We start from the raw sequence: 19733 nt of genomic DNA on the forward strand, positions 1-19733 counted from the left end.
AGACCGTCTCTGTGAAGATGTCATGGTCCTCGTTCTTCATCATCCATGCGAGCAGAGCGCCACCTGCTGGCACCGAGTGGAACTGATGTGAGAAACAAGCAGAGATCAGAAGATAATTCCCCCAAAATGGAATGATTTCACTTCTATTCAAACTGTTTATCTTTTTATCTTCATATTCACCTGTTTATAGGTAGTAGCCTTGTGTTTATTTGACATTTCTCTCATCGTGTGTCTGTGGAGTTTCCTCCTGTCTTTGTTTCTCTCTTTATTTTCAGTCACTTCCTGGTTGGCATGTTTAAACGACATCTGAGGATTTGGTCATTTAATTAGTATTTATCCTTATATGTTGTAAGTCAGCTGACCTGAAAGAAGAGCTGTGGGTGACGTGATGGTTAATAGAGCTGCGTAGTGATGAACGCTGTACTCGGCCTAAGCACAGGTTGTAATTTGATGAATATGGGCGTCTTATTGATACAGTCAGACGGGCTGAAAGGAAACTCGGCCGTTCTCTCCTTATTGAGTTTCCAGTCTAGACGCATTAAATATTTAAAAAAAGCAATACACCTTAACATCTGTGATCCATAATTGATAATACCTGCATAATAAAAACCCTAGAAAGCCAACATTTTAAATCGAAAATGGGATGTAACCATTCAATATGCAGCACCTTTATCATCAGGCCGAGTCTCATTAGGGAAATCACAAGGACGCCCAAACCATTGCAACACCACGTGAGCCAAACGAGTCCCCTTTCAGCGGCGTTACCGAGCCCCTGCTCCATTAGTGAGGAGTCCTGGGAGCAGCGGAGCGAGCCCGTCCACCCGAGAGTTTGATTGACTGCTGTGCTCTGGGGTTCTGTAAATTAGCCCTGAAAATAGAGATGCTGTGCAACGGGCAGGGTGAGCGACCGTTATTTTTTAAATATTTAACCTCACGCCACTTGGATACAAGCCTATGATATAAGCGTCAGTAAACCTATCGCCCATATAAGGTTTTTCCTTTGTCGAAGGAGTCAAATGAGCCGGGACCTGCTCATCTGACTTTTCACTTTCCAAATGAAAACCGGTGGTTTTATTTATTTACCTGTTGCCTTTATTTCATCGATGTAGGGTGAAAAGAATATTTTATTTTGGGTAGAAAATGCTCACTGGATGGCCAGTTGTGTATTCAGCTGCAGATAGTCCCCAACAAATCTACTTTTTATCACATGGCGGACGCGATGTGAGCGGAAGGACCTGTTCTGGTGACCAGTCTGAATTGTATATTTTTCTCTCCTGCGTTTTTCATCTCGTCTGAAATCAAAACCACAGGATAAAATAACTGCAATCAGACTCACGAGTTTTCTGTCATTGCACCCAAACATTTAAGGTAATTACCCATTTAAAAAATGAAAGCAGTTGAAAGAAAGTTGAAAGTAGAATCGGAGGATCATTTATTTTCACCATATGCACAGGGATGCACAACGAGATCCAGCGGTATAAAGTCGTTCTATTGAATTCTAATTGCCAACCAAAGCAATTCTTTGTGCAGACAACATGGACGACATTCTCACCTTTAGAACGCAACATAAGGAAAGACATTATTAATCAACCTTGAAGGTGTCTGAGCACGAAGCACCCCCCCACCGGCGATCCGCTCTCCCTCCCGCCATCTACGTTGCTTATAAAAAAGAACATTGACAGCTTTATCTTCATTTTTTCTCAGTGACACTGAGGAAAATGAAAAGCAAATACTTCCCAGTAATGGCTTAACAAAAGCCGCCTGTGTCTATAAAGCTGTGCAGCAGCAGGAGGTTGATGGGCTGTTACAGGCGTTGATACCTGTAAATCTCCTGAGTGTGACAAATGTGTTTTTCTTTGCTCAGCTGCTTTGAGAGCAAAATAAATAAATAAAGAAGCAGCCGTGCAGCGTCTCTTAAGAGGCTGTTGGGAATCGAGCTGGAAGGTTTGGGGAGGTAGTGAACTAACAGGGCACTTAGCCCGCTATCGGTGGCTCCGCCGGGATCTTGCTCTCAGCAGAATGCTGCCCTGGGACGTGTGAAGGGAGCTCAGACCACCGCTCATCCTCTTAAGTGGCTGAGATCTCTCTCCAGGCACGACGAGGCCTCTCAGCTCGGCCTCCGGGCCCCCGGTCGGGGCGTCCGTGCAAGGTTCGGTCTGAGTCATGGAGAAACTGGAGGCGGTCGAATGGAGATGGACTGGCACTCGGTCAGGTGGATTACTCTTGGTTGGCGAAGTTGCCGCCTCCGGTTTCGTTGGGCCGCCCTGCCGTCGCTTCGCAGTTAGCGGCAGAGAGCGATGGGACGCTCCTGGCGTCGGGCCGGATTTCATTTGGAAAGGTGCGGTAAATGATTGATCGCGACACGATCGTCTGGTGGAATAAAAGCGTGCCTTGAGCTTTGAGCCCGCCCCCGACAGCCGTGGGTTGACTGACACCGGCGGCGACGCGGCTCCTCTTTCACATTGCGTTCGCCCCGTTGAAAGTGGGACTTGTAAATGATCCTGATTATTCTGAATGGGTCGCTGGGGACCAGGGTCGGATGTGTCTGACTGCTTTAGGAACCTTTCCATGGTGCTATTTGCTTTCAAGTTTTTCAAGGTACAGTTTAAAGAAAGACCGGTGAAAAAGTTACTTTGGACAGCGGTCCAACCGGCCCACGAAAATACACAGATTCCTGCAAATGTTTCTGCCAAAGGTTTAGATGATTTAATTGATTACGCTAATTTCCATCCTTCAAACGGTGCTAAATTTTAAATTCTGAGTATTTAAATGAATATCGGAGGTCTTTGCAGCTCTCAACATGTTAGCCGAGCAACTGAATTACCTAATTCATTAGGATTAACATTAATGCAGCAACAATTAACAAATTGCCTAGTAGATTGTTACTGTATTAATGTTTTTTTTAATTTTTATTTAGGCCCTTTTGAATCTGGCTGGAGATTAATCTACAGCCATTTAGCTTCGCAATAAAGACGAGCAAAAAAGTAGCATGACTCAGTCATAAAACAAACAATAGTACCTGCAAAGCTCCCACATTCAAATGTTCTGTTTTTAATCTTTAATCTCCACATTTTAAAGATGGAAATTGTCATCTCATTTCATTTTCAAACTATTATACCCAGGGTACATGGGTAAAGCTAGGATAATGATATATTAGGATATTAGCTTTTGGCGTTAAAATACATCCTTTCTGGCAGAAAGCCCAACACGAGACACATGATAGGTGTGTTTAAATGATATGACCAACAGAGGGCGATACACACTCATTGGTCCGTTATGACATGAGCTCTTACAGAAGAACACGAACATTCCTCTTATGACGACTGAATAAAAGCTGCTCAGATTTACATTTTGATACACATGTATGAATTACAGCTAGATGATATCGTCTTACCAAGCCACACCTTTGCTTCATAAATACAATACAGTGACACCTACTTCATAAAATATGAGTGTTGGACAAACACCATGCAGCAGGTTCCCGGTATGACCAGCCTGAGAGTTCTGATATTCGCTGTAAACGCCAACATGTTTTCTTTTGGGAAACAATCAAAAGCCTTAATGTTGTGAAAAATTCCCTCCTTACCTCTACTAAACTGTCCTATGCAATTTAAAGAGATCACAGTTTGCCTAATATACAGGACGTCGTGGGCCTCTCTGTCCTCTTAAGAGCCTGCTGAATTCTCATGCTACTTGGACCCAAATACGAAGAATGATTTGAATTGAAGGTTGCCGTGGAACCATAATATACAAAAAATAAATGCATATAATTACAGTAATTAAAAAAATGAACTAAATGGACCAGATAAATTGGCTGCACACAGATTATGTGTAAAAGCGCAGCATGTAACGTTTTCACTTTTCTGACAAACGTAATGCAGGATGACGGATACCACACACACAGACGTTTGTAGGCTAAATGTGAGACTAGAGCAAGTACACGGTTAGTTTGGCTTAGCTTAGCGTAAGGACTGAAAGTTATAATTAACTAGCACGAGAAAGAAACACAAATAAAAGAAAATAAAATCTTTCCACAATATATTCATTAATATGTTGCGTAGATCAATTATGCTACGCTTATCTAATAATCTCCTAGCTTAATCCTCATATTGAACCGACGGGCATCGAAGGTGGTGTCGCCCTTGTTGCTCGACTCCCAGCAGGAAAGAAAAGGAGCCCAGAATGTTGCACTTCTTTGGAACTCACTGTTGGTTTTCAGTTATTACTTCTCACGGGTTTTACCAGTGAGTTGTTTGTGCGCTCGCTGAGAAGATCAACTCTGATGGAAGTGGGATTTATTCTGGCTCAGGTGATATTCGGTCCATCAGGATAGAATACTGACGAATAATAAGCCCAGTCATAGAGACGCATTCAGGAGCTTTCGGAGACATTAACACACTGAATTTTGTCACTGATTACATTTTAAAGGGACATCCTGGAGCAACGCTATAAATAGCTCCGTAGGTTAAAGCTGCATTCTCTACTTAGCCCTCTGCACTCCGTTAGATGGCAGTAGCTTTACTTTCCTAGAACAAGATTCACAGTCAGCTATCTGCCACTTGATGAGCCGAGTCAATACGCTAAACCTGGGAGCTTGTCCTGAGGTTGTCCTGTCCTGGCAGGGTCGGTGATAAATTTGTTGATTAATCAATCGGCAGATTAAAATTGGGCTTTAATCAAACATTTTTCAGTGCCATGGGAAAATACAACTTGATCCAGCGACTTCTCAGGCATCCCTGAGTGGATGTGGAGCAGCCTGAAACAAATTTTTCAGTTTTGCTTGAACTTTGGGGAGCAGTGCTTTGACTGCCGTCCACTTGCAGCACCGTCGTGTCACATCTAAAGTGATGCTTGATATACAGTATAGCGTGTGCCTGTCTCTTCTCAGAGAGCCTGGTGCTGCAGGATATCTATTCATGTGAAAAAACATCACCTGGCAACTCTTTGCTCAGCCAAGAGCTCCTTTTCTTTGAAACTTGGCAAAAAAGGCCTCCATGGAAAGCATGAAGCCCGGTTTATGGAGCGCAGGTAGCAAAGCAAAGACTGCAATCAAAAGACAGTTTAATGTAAAAATCTATTTCAATTCTTGGTGCACTTTATTTGGGCTGTATAGTGGAGTGGCTCCATAGAGGGATGTCAATGTTGGTCCACTATTTTCATCCTGAATGCAATACCTCAACAACCTTTGGATGGATTGGCATGAGTTCTGGGCCTTCAGTAAAAAACAATGCCAAGCTGTATTGACGCTTCTCCAGGAAAACGATACCTTAATTCTCACGGTATTTGTACCAAAGTCTACAAAAAGACCAATATATTAATTAAAAGTAAGTTTGGTCGTAATCTGGTTCAACATATTTATGTTTTAAATACATCCTGACGGCAATCGTGAGTGGTACTGGCGTCATAATGTTTCTATAACGATTCCCAGCCCTAAATGGCTGGATATTTGTTATTGAGATTCATTGGTCCTGATGAATCCTTCTGATTTTGTTGGGCACGGCCTGCAGTGCCTTCAGCAGGTAAATATCTTCACTGTATATCCAGTGAAATACGATTTTCATCATGGTTCCCACGGGACAAAATCTACAGAGTGAAATGATCCTTTGCAGGGTGAATCCCTTTCGTGCAAAGTTCAAAGTTCAAAATCAAGATCACTGCAATCTGTTTCAATAATTCACGCCAGGATTTTTTTATTATCTTCAGTCAGCTGAGTAATGAGTTTGATTAAACCCATTGAGAAAATTATTTTAACAGCTTTCACTTTTAAAAACAAAAGGTGAATATGCTAACAACATAAGTGATAGCTCGGCAATTCATAATATAAGCCATACTGCGCCGCTTTCACTCTCTACCTTCTCAACAGGCTTCAGTGAAACTGTTGAAGTGTTACTTTAGCTGATCCCGTGGGATTATTTCCGCCTCCACGGCAGCTCGCCCTGTCAGAGACGTTGTGAATTTTTATCTGTAGCAAAGCACCATCCCGGCATGTCTGCTTGTGTAAGCATGAATCCACATGCAGCCCCGATGCCGTATTTACCTGTCACAGACCATCAGGATAGGGTACCAGTACCCTGCCAATGGAGGCGGCATGATGGGTAATCCCAGAAAAACCACAGCTAACCGTAATGCCATAAACCAGCCTTTGATGAAGGCCTATTTCCTCTCACTCTGTCAGCTGACTAAAGCAAAATGCAATGATGGGTGGAGGAGAGGGTGGAGGAGGAAGAAAGAATGAAACCAAAAAATAGATACACAAAATAGTCTCTCTGGTTTTAGGAGGGAAAACCCATCGGCGCGTGTGTCTGTTTGGTGGTTGCTTTGCGACGGAGGGGAGGCGGCGGCAAACACAATACTGGAATGATCTATTCAGCGATGGGGATACAAGACAAGTTGCCACGGCAACCGCGGCTCCTGATCCCTCAGACCGGCTGGAGCAGGCACAGAAGGAGAGCAGGCGAGTAAGAGCGAGGCAGAGGGGAGGGAGGGGAGGGAGGGAGGGAGGGGGGAGAGATGGCTGGAGTGCTGACAGAGATTTGGACAACAGTGCAGTAATGAACGGGAGATACGGAGCTCCGGCATCGGAGGCCTCCAGAGGGATGACCTCTTAATAGTTAGGCCACCTGAAACACAAACACGGGTGCGCGCGCACGTTCCCACAGCGTTCGTGGTCCCCGGGGGGGCCCGAGTGTGCAAGAACACATTGTACAAACAAACAGACGCAGGGAGCGTTGAGACATCGGACACGGAACTGCATCATGAAGCCGCGGCCAGCAGCTGGGAGCTTTAAGGCCGGAGCAACGAGGCTAATAAAAACCAAACATTTGGGATTAGATGGGGGTTCTGCGTGGGACTCCTTCCTGGCCCGGTGCGATGAACAGACAACTCTCTGGGAAGCCACTTTCTCCGGGACGAGCTATAGATAACTTAGTCGGGATGGATAGACAATGTTTACTCTGGACTTTGGACTGGCTAGTTTGTTATGCTAAGCCAATGCTAGTGTTAGCGTCATGCTTCAACCTTCTTGGGGTGTCGTTATTAGGAAACATTTCCTCTGACTTTTGTACTTTAGTGGCGCTTCATACGTGTTCTCCGTGCTTGGGTTGTTTACGTTTTACTGACCAGGATGTTTTTCACACCCAGTATGTTGGAAACGGACCACAAGGGGTCTGCCAAAGTGTCCGTGTGTGATGCGTTAGAATCGTCAAAGAAATTAAAGGGATTATCAAGATGTAATTCAATCGGTAAACAAAAATGAAATATCCTCCTCCTGTCTGTGTGTGCTCTGTCAACACTAATCACACTGCATGATGATGACGGCCTATTAGGGTCTGTGTACAGTATATATTGTACTGAGACTGAGAGTATGCTGCCAAATGATGTATATCTGTCTTGAATGGGTTTGAAAAAAAATACAAGCAGTGCAACTACATTGCATACCTTGTTTGGTTTTGTTAAAATGAGGCTATATTTGTAGGCTATATTCGAAATTCAAACCCCAAAGTAGTTTTGCTGCCGAGTGAGTGATGTATTTTACAAGGCTTCGTTCCAATATCATTCTTCTTATGCAACCGCCGACTCGCTGACGTTGCCAGATAACTTGTTTATGATACTGGAGCAGAGGGGGCATCCAGCTGCCTCTCATAAATAGATGCGATTGTCACCTTCTGTAATTGCAATCAACGTTTCATTTAATTACACACACAGAGGTGTGTGACAGGTGCAGGTCTCAGGTGTCCACAAGACGAGGTACCAAAGCGCCGGAGTTTGGCACCACAGCTGTAGTTTCAGGTTTTTGCCGTATGCGTAGCTTAATGTAGGAAGAGGACTAAGTGCTGTGCCCAATGGGTTTGGTGGTGGGAACCGGCACAATAGGCTGACCTAGAGACCCAGGCTTGAGATTTTGTGTCCATGACATTCTAAGAAGAAACCGTCTTTATACACTCTTTGAAATGTTTGCTTCCTATCGTCTTTTAAGTCGTACACGCGGCCCTATTTATATACAACCATTCAACATTCACCCCGATTTCAAAAGCAATTTGGGGTTCTGTGTCTTGCCCAGGGACACCTGGACAATATCTGTGCCATCTGTCCTCATGTGGTTAATTTTCAGAAATATTTAATCAAATAACCTCAAATTACCTTAAAACGGAGACACAACAAAAATTATAGCATTCCAGTCCAGGGCACCTTTCACATCCGATTTTGGTTTTTGATTAATAAAGTACCACCCTATTTGAGTCCCGTTTCCGCCTACCCGTTACGCTGTTTAGCTTTCCGTGTTAAAAAATGTACTGGGAAAAAAATACCGTGATACCGCCAGAATCGTACAAAATACAGTGGAATACATTTTCGGCCATACCGCCAAGCCCTACCGACAACGCCTATTGTCAGTATGACTGCAGAGAACTGGGAGGCCAGATGGGGCAGTTTAACGGCCAATTCCCACCGTGGGGCCTTCAAACCAGGTCAGAACTTATTCAAAAGTTGCAATGGGTGAAAATGGCCGCACTTTACCGAAAAGTGCGGTCAAAATAAAATCTACTCTCCCAAGGACAGATACGTGTGTGTGCATACACAAACAAACACGCGCACACACACACACACACACCACCCTGAGTCACTCCACTTTTGCACCTCGAGTGGACCAGCGAAGAGACGGGGACATGTTGCGGGGCGATACATCTCTGGGTTGACACCTCTCTCCGGCGATGAGCTGTGCAGTCACAGGCGTTTAGCTGTGATGGCGACACTGACAGAAGACAACGCCACGGGTTTTTACCGAGAGCCGCCGGCGGTATCTTGGAGTGACACGCAGGTTATCGTTCCACACAACAGCGTTGCCCCCCCATCCGGGCGAGTATTTCCCATGAACTGCTGAGCTGAACTGCTCCCAACAGATAAGCAAGACAGCAGTCGAGGGAAGGTGAGACATTTATCTGTGAAAGGGCGGGAGGGGGGAGGGGGGTGGAAAAAGGTCTGGGACACAAAGTTGGCGGGGGTCACCGCAGTAACAACGAAAGTCCAACCAGCAACGTTGGTTGACTTTCTTGTGAGTCTTCATCATCCGCGCCTTTCTCTTCTCAGGGACTCTTTCTTCCCCCCCTGCGATCCTTTGTCCCTTTCCTGGCCTCCGGAGATCGGGGGCCAACAACAACAAGAACAGGCAGAAATAAATAGAGAGCGCGCAGGGATAGTGGGAGGGTTTATTCCTGGGGTGTAGGGGTTTGCCCTGCTGATATCGGTGTATTGGGGGCCGAGGCCCGGCTCCTAAACCGCTCCACTACTGCAGCAGCATTGGCTAGCTGCAAAAAGGTCAAAGACCTCACAGAGGAAACATTGGCATCATTGATTCGACTGATTATCGCATATTTATCGCTGTCACGATGCGGCATCATTGAGTTGTTGAATTTCATCACCGCCATCGGCTAGCGCCGTGCCTGTTGTTCAGCTCGTGTCGTTTTAACACTTTGATCCAAACCGTAAACTATTGGATGGATTGCCACAATATTTTGTTCAGACATTTATGGTCACCAGAGGATGAACGCTTTTGATTGTGCCGATCTTCTGAACGTTACTCCGGTTACATCATGAGTTTTATATTTTTGGTTGAAGCAACTATTTGATAAACGCCATGGCATTTGTTTCAGATTTCCAGTTCCCAGAAGATGAACAATACCTTTGATGATCCCCCGATTTTTCATTTATCGCCAGTAGCGGGTGAGAAATATTTACATGTAAAGGGTGGATGGGCCTGTATGAGTTGTGAAGCATCAGAGTCAGAGTCAAACAGGCAATGGTCAGGACCGGCAGATACAGTGGTGGAGACGAGACTAACTCGTGGTAAAATACCAGGCAGCCGACCAGGGCAGGCAGCAGACAGGGAGGAACCCCAAAACGGGCAACGGTCAAACCAGTCAAGCAGTCATGGGGATTTACGTTTAGAAATGTTCACAATGGCAAAACAAGACTTTGCTCTTGGAGAGATGGCCGGAGAGGGAGGTTACGCAGTCTGTGTTTGTGACAGCGTTTGCTATCATTTAAAGCGCTTTAATCCCACATGTCATGAATCCATTCACACCGATCCCCACACTGATGTAAGGTGCTACTATCTATCAAGACCTAACTGGCAATCTCTTGACTGAAGGAGAACCCTGCTCTGCCACTGCCCCCCCTCACTCTGAATGGATCAGCACAACTTTTCACAGATATACACACTTCCCAGAGGATGAATCACTTTTCTAAAGATATTAACATTGATATTTTGTGGATCTTAGCGTGCCAATTAGTTAAAAACAATGCTGCACCAAATCTACATTTATATCAGGAAAGTTTGGGAAAGTATGTGTATTTCCCAATAAATTTGAAGATTTGAATACAGGGGTGGACTGCTCAACATTGACTACCCCACATCCCCCCATCTGGGTTAACCTAAAACGTCAAAAAGACTTCCTGTCTGGTCATGATAGGCAGTGAACAAATATAAAGATGATCCACATAAATACTCACACGGTCACACTCCCAACCAGTGTCCGCTGCGCGGTCCTGAGCGCGCTGACGTTGAGTAGATTAGGCAGTGAGGGGTTTATTATTCTGCACGGCTAAAAGGACACCGAGTCAACAGAGATCCTGTACAACCAAAGGTGGGAAATCCCTGCTGGTTTTGTTGGCGGCCCATGTGATTAACCATGTTAGCGTTACTCCACTCACACAACGTGGGGGAAAAAAAACCTTGTAGGTCCCAACCTTTAAATCCTTTGTCACATTAAGTGGGCCGTGGCTATTTGACAGCGGACGAGCTTCCCTTAATTCTGCATGTCGAAGCCAATTTTAAATGATTTAGCACTACCAACTGGAGGGGATAATGATGTGTTATACTATTGATTGAAGAGGGATGTTCTCATTTGGCTTAACAATCTGAGGAACAAGTGGGGATTTAGTGTCTGCCTTTGCTCTAGAATAGTTCAGCGGGATAGAAGTTTGCTGTCTGGGGGTCTTGAACCGGAGGTTGAAGGTCAGCCTCGGTAATCCTCACTGCCGCTGTATCACTGTACCACATACAATGCCAATTCTGGACGATTCTTTGTGTTTGGTATTAGTCCAACTCATTAGCTAAGCTCAGGGCAAGGTTACACACTACAGCAATAACCAGGTTTCCCCTTTCTTTGATACATCATAATGTTGGCGATGATCCCATAGGGGTGGAAATCCTTCATATAATAGCGTAGGAATAGTGATATAATTACTAGGATAAGTAGATTACATGGGGAGTTTTTGGGATGTTGTTTTTTTGGCATTCAGGCAGAGCAAGGCGAGTGAGGTTGTATATTCAGTGGGTGCAATTGAACGTTAGGTGGTATAATACTTATACTGGCGAGAATGGATGGTGGGTTGGTCAACAAACACAAAGAAAGCTTAATGCTTGTTATGTAACCTTATGTATTCTGCCGTGTTACGCTATGGTGTTACGCTATGGTGCTGCGCTACCGTTGGCGGCTGGTGGATTTTTTTTGGGGTAGGGCCAGCCAATCAGTTTCAGCAAACATATCAGTATGATTCAATGCAAAAAAAAAAAGGTATCAAACTCGCATTTTTGGGGTTAGATATTTAACATTCATTCCAATTGTTTAACATAACAAGGACATCTTATTCATATAATCGTCGTCGTCCAGCTGGGTAGCAATGTTAACTTTCCCTAAAATGCCAAGTTATCCATGTGTACCCTGGTGTTTTCTATCGTTTTATGTTCTTCCTTCATGTCCCTTACTCCCGTATCTGCCCCGGCTCTGATGTTTTGGGTCAGCCACAAGGTTACGTTGTTGCACATTTGGTTTCTAACCTTAACCAAGTTGTATTGATGCTCAAACAGAGCTAATTGTTTAATATTGTTAACCAAATGGTACTGGTAAGTTTCTGCAAGAATGATAAGAACACCACGTGGTTTGCAGGCATTGTATAGGTTGCCATGAGTATGGCTTTTGATTGTGTGTACAGACTGTAAAGCCCACTGAGGCAAATTTGTAATTTGCGATTTTGAGTTATACAAAATAAAATGAATTGAATTGATTACAGTTGTAAGTCAATCACGGGGTGGATTCATTTGACCGTAAAATTACGGGACGGTTACTCTACTGACGGACAATATTTCCCATGAGTCGAAGGGTCTTAATATTTTGCTCTGATAGAAATGATCACTTGGTTGCACTTAATGGAATACAGCTGGACTAAACTACAGTAAATAACTCTTCTGAAATACACTCAAACTCGCTAGCTTTACTTCAGCATTCCCTCGTGAATTCCCACTAAGACCAACCTCCCTCTTGCATCGCTTAATTTCAACTTAATTATTCAATGCAAACTTAACAGCATCTCAGGGATAAAACGTAATTGACTATATATTTAGATAGATTCAACTTTATTGTCAGTACACATTTAACCCAACTCTGCATTTAACCCATCCCACAGAGTGGGAGCAGTGGGTTTCCATAGAGGTCAAAAACAATCACAAAAAGTCATTAGGATACATCCTCTGGAAACCATGATAACTATAAACATAGAACTCATCCTCGGGGCAACATGAAGCTCTGTCACCAAAGTCAGTAGGCTTTGTCCTCTGAGGACAATGCCACTAGAATTGGTATGACTTTGATTCCATTTGGTGTAAGGCGTATCCTAGGACTTATCCTCTGGGGACCCTAAATGTCTGTAAAAATATCATGGAATCAGTTGTTGAAATATTCTGGCTTGGACCTAATGATGGACCGATGGATGGTCCTCGCCAGCTAGTAGGCACCTTGATGGGTTAAGCCTCAGGAGCTTTCCACTGTGCTGAAATGAGTCTTTTAAATGACCTGAGCCAAAGGCTGGTTTGTCCACACCTTTATTTTCCTTTTGGAGAATGTGTGCAGGAATTCTAGCGCCCCGTCTCTGCTGCATTACAGTAACAAGGACACTGATGAGTGTGTGCGGGAGCTTACTTTGTCAGGATTGTATTCTTCACTCTGTTAAATGGTTGTTTGTCACCGGCATCTTTCTTTTCAACGAGCAAATTATGAGCTAAAGTACAATTTATTAATGTTGCCATTCCCCTTAATGTGGATATGACTCCAAGGCAGGCCGACTGTTCCAGTCTGTGAGTCAGTGAGTCGTGCTTGCTGTGTGCCAGAGACACAGTGGGGTGGGAGGGGAGGAAAGTGAACAGAAACGATTTGTAGCTCTGCATTGGCTTGTTTTTATGAATGCAACTTCCATAACTGTTTATTGTTAGCAACAAAACACAGATTGTATAGTTAACAATATCTGAGCCAAAGGCAGGACCACAAGCCGCAAGGAAACACAATGACATGCACTTTATTCTAAGGAGCAGAGTATTGATCGAAGGAATCTCTTGTAGTCATTGTTAAAACAGAAGGTCTTACAAGCAGCATGTGCCACGTCTCCCCCCCCCCCCCCCCCCCTCCCCACGGCCTTTAAATGAATACTGAGATTTTCTCTGAGGACCAGATGTAAAGCTATAAGGACAGATGTTTCACTGTGTTTTTTTGTATGTGTTGGGAGGGGAGAAGGAGGACGGAGGGGTGTAATGAATGCGAAAGTGGGACTGGAGTAACAAATTGAAAAGGGAGAGAGCGCTGAACCACAGAGGTCAAATTACCTGTCCGTGTTTTTTACGGCTCTTTACAGCTTCCAAGTGCAGCTGAGCACATTCGTGAGGTTTGTATAGTTGTGTTTCCATTTGATACTTTCACCATTTAAGGAGAATTTAAACAATCAGCCGCACCACATTGATCCGACAGATAGTTACTATTTATACATTTAAATTACATTTTCACTTTCCTAATTAAGATTTGCCATATGAATCATGGGGTCAACAACTGTAATGTGATGCATTCGTACAACATAACCTTAAAGTATTTAAAGTCTGAAAGGGGAGTCGGGATGATACGTATTACTTTTTAAGCACCAGGGCCAGCGCCTGATCGTGCGCGCCCCCGACCCCAACACACACACACACACGCACGCGCGCAGAGCGCTATTGGTCATGTGACTCAGAGAAGAAAGAAAAAAGTCGCAGGTGCTGCGGAGTAAATCAATAATCAGCGTCCGAAGTGACGAACCAGCTGGATTTTTCTTCGGCGGCGGCCGCGCGTCCTTCTCCCGCTCACGTGACCCGACGCAGTTGTACGTTTTTTTTTTTTTGTTTTTTTTTTGGGACCCCCGTTACCGGCGGCGCTGCCCCCACGAGTCTCCCCGGCCGGCGCTTTGTCTACGCGTCCACGTGGGTCCCCCCCCGCAGCGGCTCTCCGCCATTGGCCTCCGACGCCATCAGTCTCCCTCCGCGCAACGACGAGCCCTTCCGCGCGCGCGCCGCGCCTTCGAGGAGCGACGCGGGGGGGGGATGCTGGCGGAGCCGCGCGTCGCCGGCTCTCTCCTCTCCATCTTCACGTCGGCGACGAGCGCCGCCGAGGCTCCGCGGTGCGCTCGACCGGGCACGAGTTGAAATAAAGGGAAACACCGCGGGGGGGCGGCGGTAAGAAGAAAGGAATAGAGAGAGAGCGGCGGCGGCGGTCGGGGGGAGTTTTATTACGAGGATGACGGACTGGTGACAAAGAAAAAACGGGGAGCCCCTCTGGCTTCGCTCGTCCCCCGCTAGAACTTCGCGTTTCGGGTGGACCGGCTTCGCTTCACTTAGAGATTCTTCTTCTTTTTTCTTTCTTTTTTTATCGTAAACCACCAGGAGCCATGCCTGTGCGGAGGGGACATGTCGCGCCACAAAACACATTTCTAGGAGTAATTATCCGGAAATTCGAAGGACAAAGTGAGTGTGTGTGTGTGTGTCTGCGGCGTGTGGGTGTGTTTTGTTGGGCTGCCTTCCTTTTGTGTCGCTCCTCCACGCTGACAACAACGATTCATCTCTTATTGAGCCGTATTAATACCAACTGGGCCACAATGAAGAAATTATATTTTCCATTGATTTAAAAAAATAAATAAATGAGGGAGAAATATTAAGTAATTTGATGAACTACACTTCAGAGGTAAATGCAAAGTCAAAGTAAGTTAATTAACCCTCTAACTACAGTTCTGTCTGCTCCACTGACGAGTATCTGCATGTCACAAACGGATCAAAGAGAAAATAATAATAACTTCCTGATAATATCTCCAAACACCTGCATGGCCCTGTATTAAATCCTCCAGTTCTGTTTTAGTTTTTCAATATTTTCGATGCTGTTGCTTCACACCACATTGTCAGACCGACGCAAAGGAGCCGAATCTGGTTCCATGAATCTGCTTCTACTGCTTAAAATCTGTATCTTTGATTAGTCTGTTAAAGAACTCTGATCGTTTCAAATGATTAGAGTTATTAAACTGACATGATCTCATCAACGGGAACCAAACAATCCAGCTTGTTTATGAATCTTATTCACTGGAGCAAATTCTGAAATATAATGGAGGATAATCAACAGATCAAAGCAACACAGCTGTATTTATTTATATGTATTTGTATTTACGATCATTCTCCCGCTCTACAGACAAGAAATTCCTAATCGCCAATGCCCGGGTACAGAACTGCGCCATCATCTACTGCAATGACGGCTTCTGCGAGATGACGGGCTTCTCCCGGCCGGACGTCATGCAGCGGCCGTGCACCTGTGACTTCCTGCACGGCCAGTTCACCGCCCGCCACTCGGTGGCCCAGGTGGCCCAGGCGCTGCTGGGCTCAGAAGAGCGCAAGGTGGAGATCACCTACCACCGCAAGGACGGTGAGTGACACTCGGCCTGTCAGGCCACTGAGAAACGCACGCCGGCCGAGCCACCGGGTCTCTGTCGCTCCCTCTCTGAAAGTAATCCTCGCATTATGGAAACTGTGTGTGTGTGTGTGTGTGTGTGTGTGTGTGTGTGTGTGTGTGTCACAATGCCTCACTTTACAGGCACACGGTTGGTAAATTGGACTTCTGAGCTCCATGTGGAGCGTCGTGTGGCGGCAAATCACTGAAAGGGGGGTGGGGGGGGTCGGGGAGCTGAGCTGTGAAGATATCCTTTTGCCGCGGAGTCCGGTTTTGCCGTGAAGCGCTGACAGTGGAAGCCGTTCATTAGCCTGCGCTGGTTAGGGCACGGCGGGCAGGATGTAGCTCACCTCCCCGGAGAGCAGTGCGGAGATGGCGAGGAGTGAGCTTTCTATACTCATCGCCTCCCAACAAAGCTACGTCGCGGTCCCTCTGCCTTCCCTCGGCCACGCGGTTCACATCAGCGACGGGGGGGCGCCTGCCGCCTAATGAATACTGCATGCAGATCGTGACTTGGCATGACAGATGATATTGTTTCGATTAGTTGCGAGGACCGGAGCGCTGCGCGCCGAGAGTTTACACCAGTCGCATCAGCTGCTCTGGTTCAGGGAGCGTTCGTGCGGTGACCTCCAGCAATCAGGAGGGTTGCGCCTCCTTCTCCTTGAGTATGATACCAAAAAGGATCAATATGCACACGGACATACACGATTCTACGTGCAATATTTGCAACAACCCATGTTGCACTAATGCATATGTGTCTATTTATATATTTCTCTTTTGGTTTGTTGTAATTATTTAGTAGGGGAACTCCTCTCCAAGTGGGACAGGACCTCTGATGATGATCGGGTCTTTAAAGATGAACTCCTCGTGTTTGTGACTCCCTCACGCAGAGAGGAAAGGGAGAGGAGGTGTCGACTAGGTTGAAGGCGTTTTACACAACAGTCACAAATGATGGTAACCCTGCAGACATAGACGTGTAAGGTCAAAGGTCAGAAGAGTTGCACGATGCCGCAGAAAAATGCTTGCGGGAATTGACAGTTGACAATTGGGTGGGAGATGTCCGTTTACTGTTAGAGTGAAGTGGTCCCTGTCAGTCAGCCCCCTGTAGCTTTTTGTATAATATTGTTTCCACAGCAATAGAACCATGAATACTTGCAACGGATCACAAAGCTCACAGGTCGGATCGCGGTGCGAAGAAAAGGAGGAGGAGTCAAATGTCACTTTACATTAATTCAGCGTTACTATAAAGGGAAGATCAGCAGTAAAACGTTATTATTATTTTTATTAAATGTTCACTAGTGAACCGAACTGTGAGGGGGGAACGGAAAAGGAACAATTAGTGAGCCCTCATTAGTAACAGTATTGCGTTACTACAAGAGGACGCTATGCAGATGCCTTGTGGGAATATTTGTTGAGCTAATTAACCAAACGAAGATCTTTTGAAGGCGTCGGGACGCGTTACCAAACAGCGGCCTTGGGGGAAGTGACGCTCCCTCACAGCTCATCCTTTTGAGTTGAAATAAAAGGGGGGGGGGGGCTTTGACCTGTTATGGAGTATTCTCACTGGCAAGGTAAAGGATGGAAGTGCTTGAAACGAGGCTGCAGCGGCTCCGTTGCCTCTGCGGGGCCGAGCCGGGGGTTCAACCTGCATCGATCCGCTGGCCGAACGGGACTAATGAGGACAGAAAAAGCTTTATGTTTTATCGATCCTCAAAACCCGGTGCGTTGTTGAGAGGGAATCAATTAGGGGCCCGACGGCCGCCCTTCCAGCAGCTTACCCACGGGGGACGTGGATGGAAAGAGCCGAAGGACTTCTGAGCATCGGACCCTGTAGCGGGGAGGAGAAGCGGGGCCTCATTACCATCCTGCATGGCGTGCCTCTAATCACCTCGGCGTTTTTCTCTCACCTGACTCAGAGCTTCTGGAGAGAAGGTCATGCACCGGTTTCCCGCTCCAAGAGTCTGCCTGCAAAGACATACTTGCTCATTATAAAACGCATTCTTACAGTGGATCATGATTCAATGATGATAATAATCATGTAATCCAGGGGCCGTGGATTGTTTCGTGTTGTTTCGTAAAAGTAGATTCTCGGACGTGTATTGTGATTCTCTCTTGTAGGAGACGGGCCGACTCGTAGTGTGAAGCATTCTTTTACAGCGAGGATCACAGACTATTTTCTCTTTTTAAATAGCCGGTGGTCCCAGTGAGAAAAAGTTAATGATGTGTGGAAATAAAAAAATGACATTCATCAAGATGAATCGATAAACGTTGTATAATCTCAATGTAGCCTTCCACCTCCGATCAATGATCTCAATCAAGTATTATATATTATACTGGACCAGTCATTTATCTACCCCCTGCCCCCCCCACACACACACACGCACGCACACACACACACACACACTGGGTTCCAGGGTCGAACTGATTGCTCTCCATTGGGGTTTTTGCAAGGCAATCTTCCTCTTTTTAATCCTGTGACCCGGTACGTCGCCCCCCCCCCCGCGCTGTCCTTTCCAGTCCGTGAAGGAGATTCTGCTCGTCAGCACCATCTCCGGCACGCCGTTAATGCCTTGTGATTTGTGCCTTTGCAGAAGCCTCCCTGTGCTCTTATCTGGCCGACCTCCGGGGAGGGGTAGCTGTCATTAAAGTTTCCTCCTAAGCCCCCCGCGCTTGACATTTACCGCTGAGCTGTTTGCTGCGCTTCAAATTCCAGCTACTTCATTTGTTCTCTTATAAACCGCTTTATAGACAAAGGGAAAAGGGAAATACTCATGTTACGTTCAAGTGTCTGAATGCTGTACTTAAGCAGCCTAAACGTAGGCAGTGGGAAACTGGCAATGAGACAAATCACTGCAACCACAGCATCCTTCAGCAGGCAGCCGAAATCGGACGGCTGTTATATTATTATAGCATGAAGTCAGGATTAGCCATGGACGTACAGGTGCACGGCCCCAGCGAATGCCCGAGATAACCTTCCCCGTTCCCCCTACAACGAGGGGAGTTTGCTTGCTTGGGTAATAATGTGTCCTAAAACCATTTTTCTCAATTAGCCGCTGGCAAAGTCCCTCCATGATGTGTCCTTACAGTAAGTGCTGGAGCGCTGCCCAGATTCTGGATCAGAGTTTTGTTTTCCTCTGGCAGGCATTCGGTAAAACGCAGCCGCGCCGTCTATTTAAAATCCGAATGGAGGACGCGAATTGGATTTGCAAAATAACGTGGATGCCGCTGGTCCGAAAAAAAATTCAAATGATTACGCAGATGCCTTGCAAGAAGCCCAGCTGCCTTATTTTGGAAACATCTGTATCAGTTCTCCCGTTCGACCACGGCGGTGAAGTTCTCGACTTGCACATCAACAACGGCATCGGCCTCAACATTCAGCGAGCCAAGTGGAAGAATCCGTGTCTTCCCCACTCAGCAGCTTAAGCCCACCACACGGACACAGATTTCACTTGCAAGCGGCAAATGAGACTGAAAATCTCACGCTATCAGCACGCGAATTAGCGCTAACCGAGCGGAACAAGAGGCTGGGCTGCTGAGTCCAATTCAATGTGCCTGTTAGCCAGCAGCGATCTGCCGGCACCGCCACGGCAAATCGGCCAGTTGGGCTCCCCTGGACTATGACTAAGACTACTTAGTCAATAGTAATAGGTTGACCGGGGGGGATCAGATGCAGGGAGGATGCAATGACACAATTAGGCAATACAAATGAGGCGGAGGGAGTGTGAGGAGGTGTGTGCGAGGGATTCAGTGAGCGAGGAAATGGAGAAGGTGTCGGAGAGGGAGAGTGAATCTCCCTCCGGACTTAAATTTGGCAGCTTTGAGGTTGGAGATTGTGTTATTGTGCCACCAGACATAAGTCAAATTTGCAATGCTCGTGTGTACCGAAGCGGCATCGGCGGCGAGTTGAGGCGGGAGGACGGTGCTGGTTCGGCCCGGGGTTTATTGCTCGTG

General features: G+C 46.1%; 1 protein-coding gene across 6 annotated transcripts in view; it reads left to right on the forward strand.

Annotated features, from left to right (window-relative positions):
- The window catches only part of LOC120826423 (voltage-gated inwardly rectifying potassium channel KCNH7), a 90852-nt gene that overhangs the window by 34937 nt on the left and 36182 nt on the right, over window positions 1–19733 (forward strand). For 4 of the 6 annotated variants that reach the window (XM_078102233.1, XM_078102236.1, XM_078102240.1 and 1 more), the window contains exons 1-2: window positions 14021–14815; window positions 15528–15758. In XM_078102233.1, coding sequence (XP_077958359.1) covers window positions 14740–14815; window positions 15528–15758 — 307 coding nt within the window. In that variant the 5' untranslated portion in view covers window positions 14021–14739. Of the gene's footprint in view, window positions 1–14020; window positions 14816–15527; window positions 15759–19733 lie in introns of those variants that run through there. The other 2 variants (XM_078102245.1, XM_078102247.1) reach the window with 1 other exon arrangement.

This window comes from Gasterosteus aculeatus, chromosome 1, assembly GCF_964276395.1.
Source record: "Gasterosteus aculeatus chromosome 1, fGasAcu3.hap1.1, whole genome shotgun sequence".
In the NCBI taxonomy this organism is placed as follows: domain Eukaryota; kingdom Metazoa; phylum Chordata; class Actinopteri; order Perciformes; family Gasterosteidae; genus Gasterosteus; species Gasterosteus aculeatus.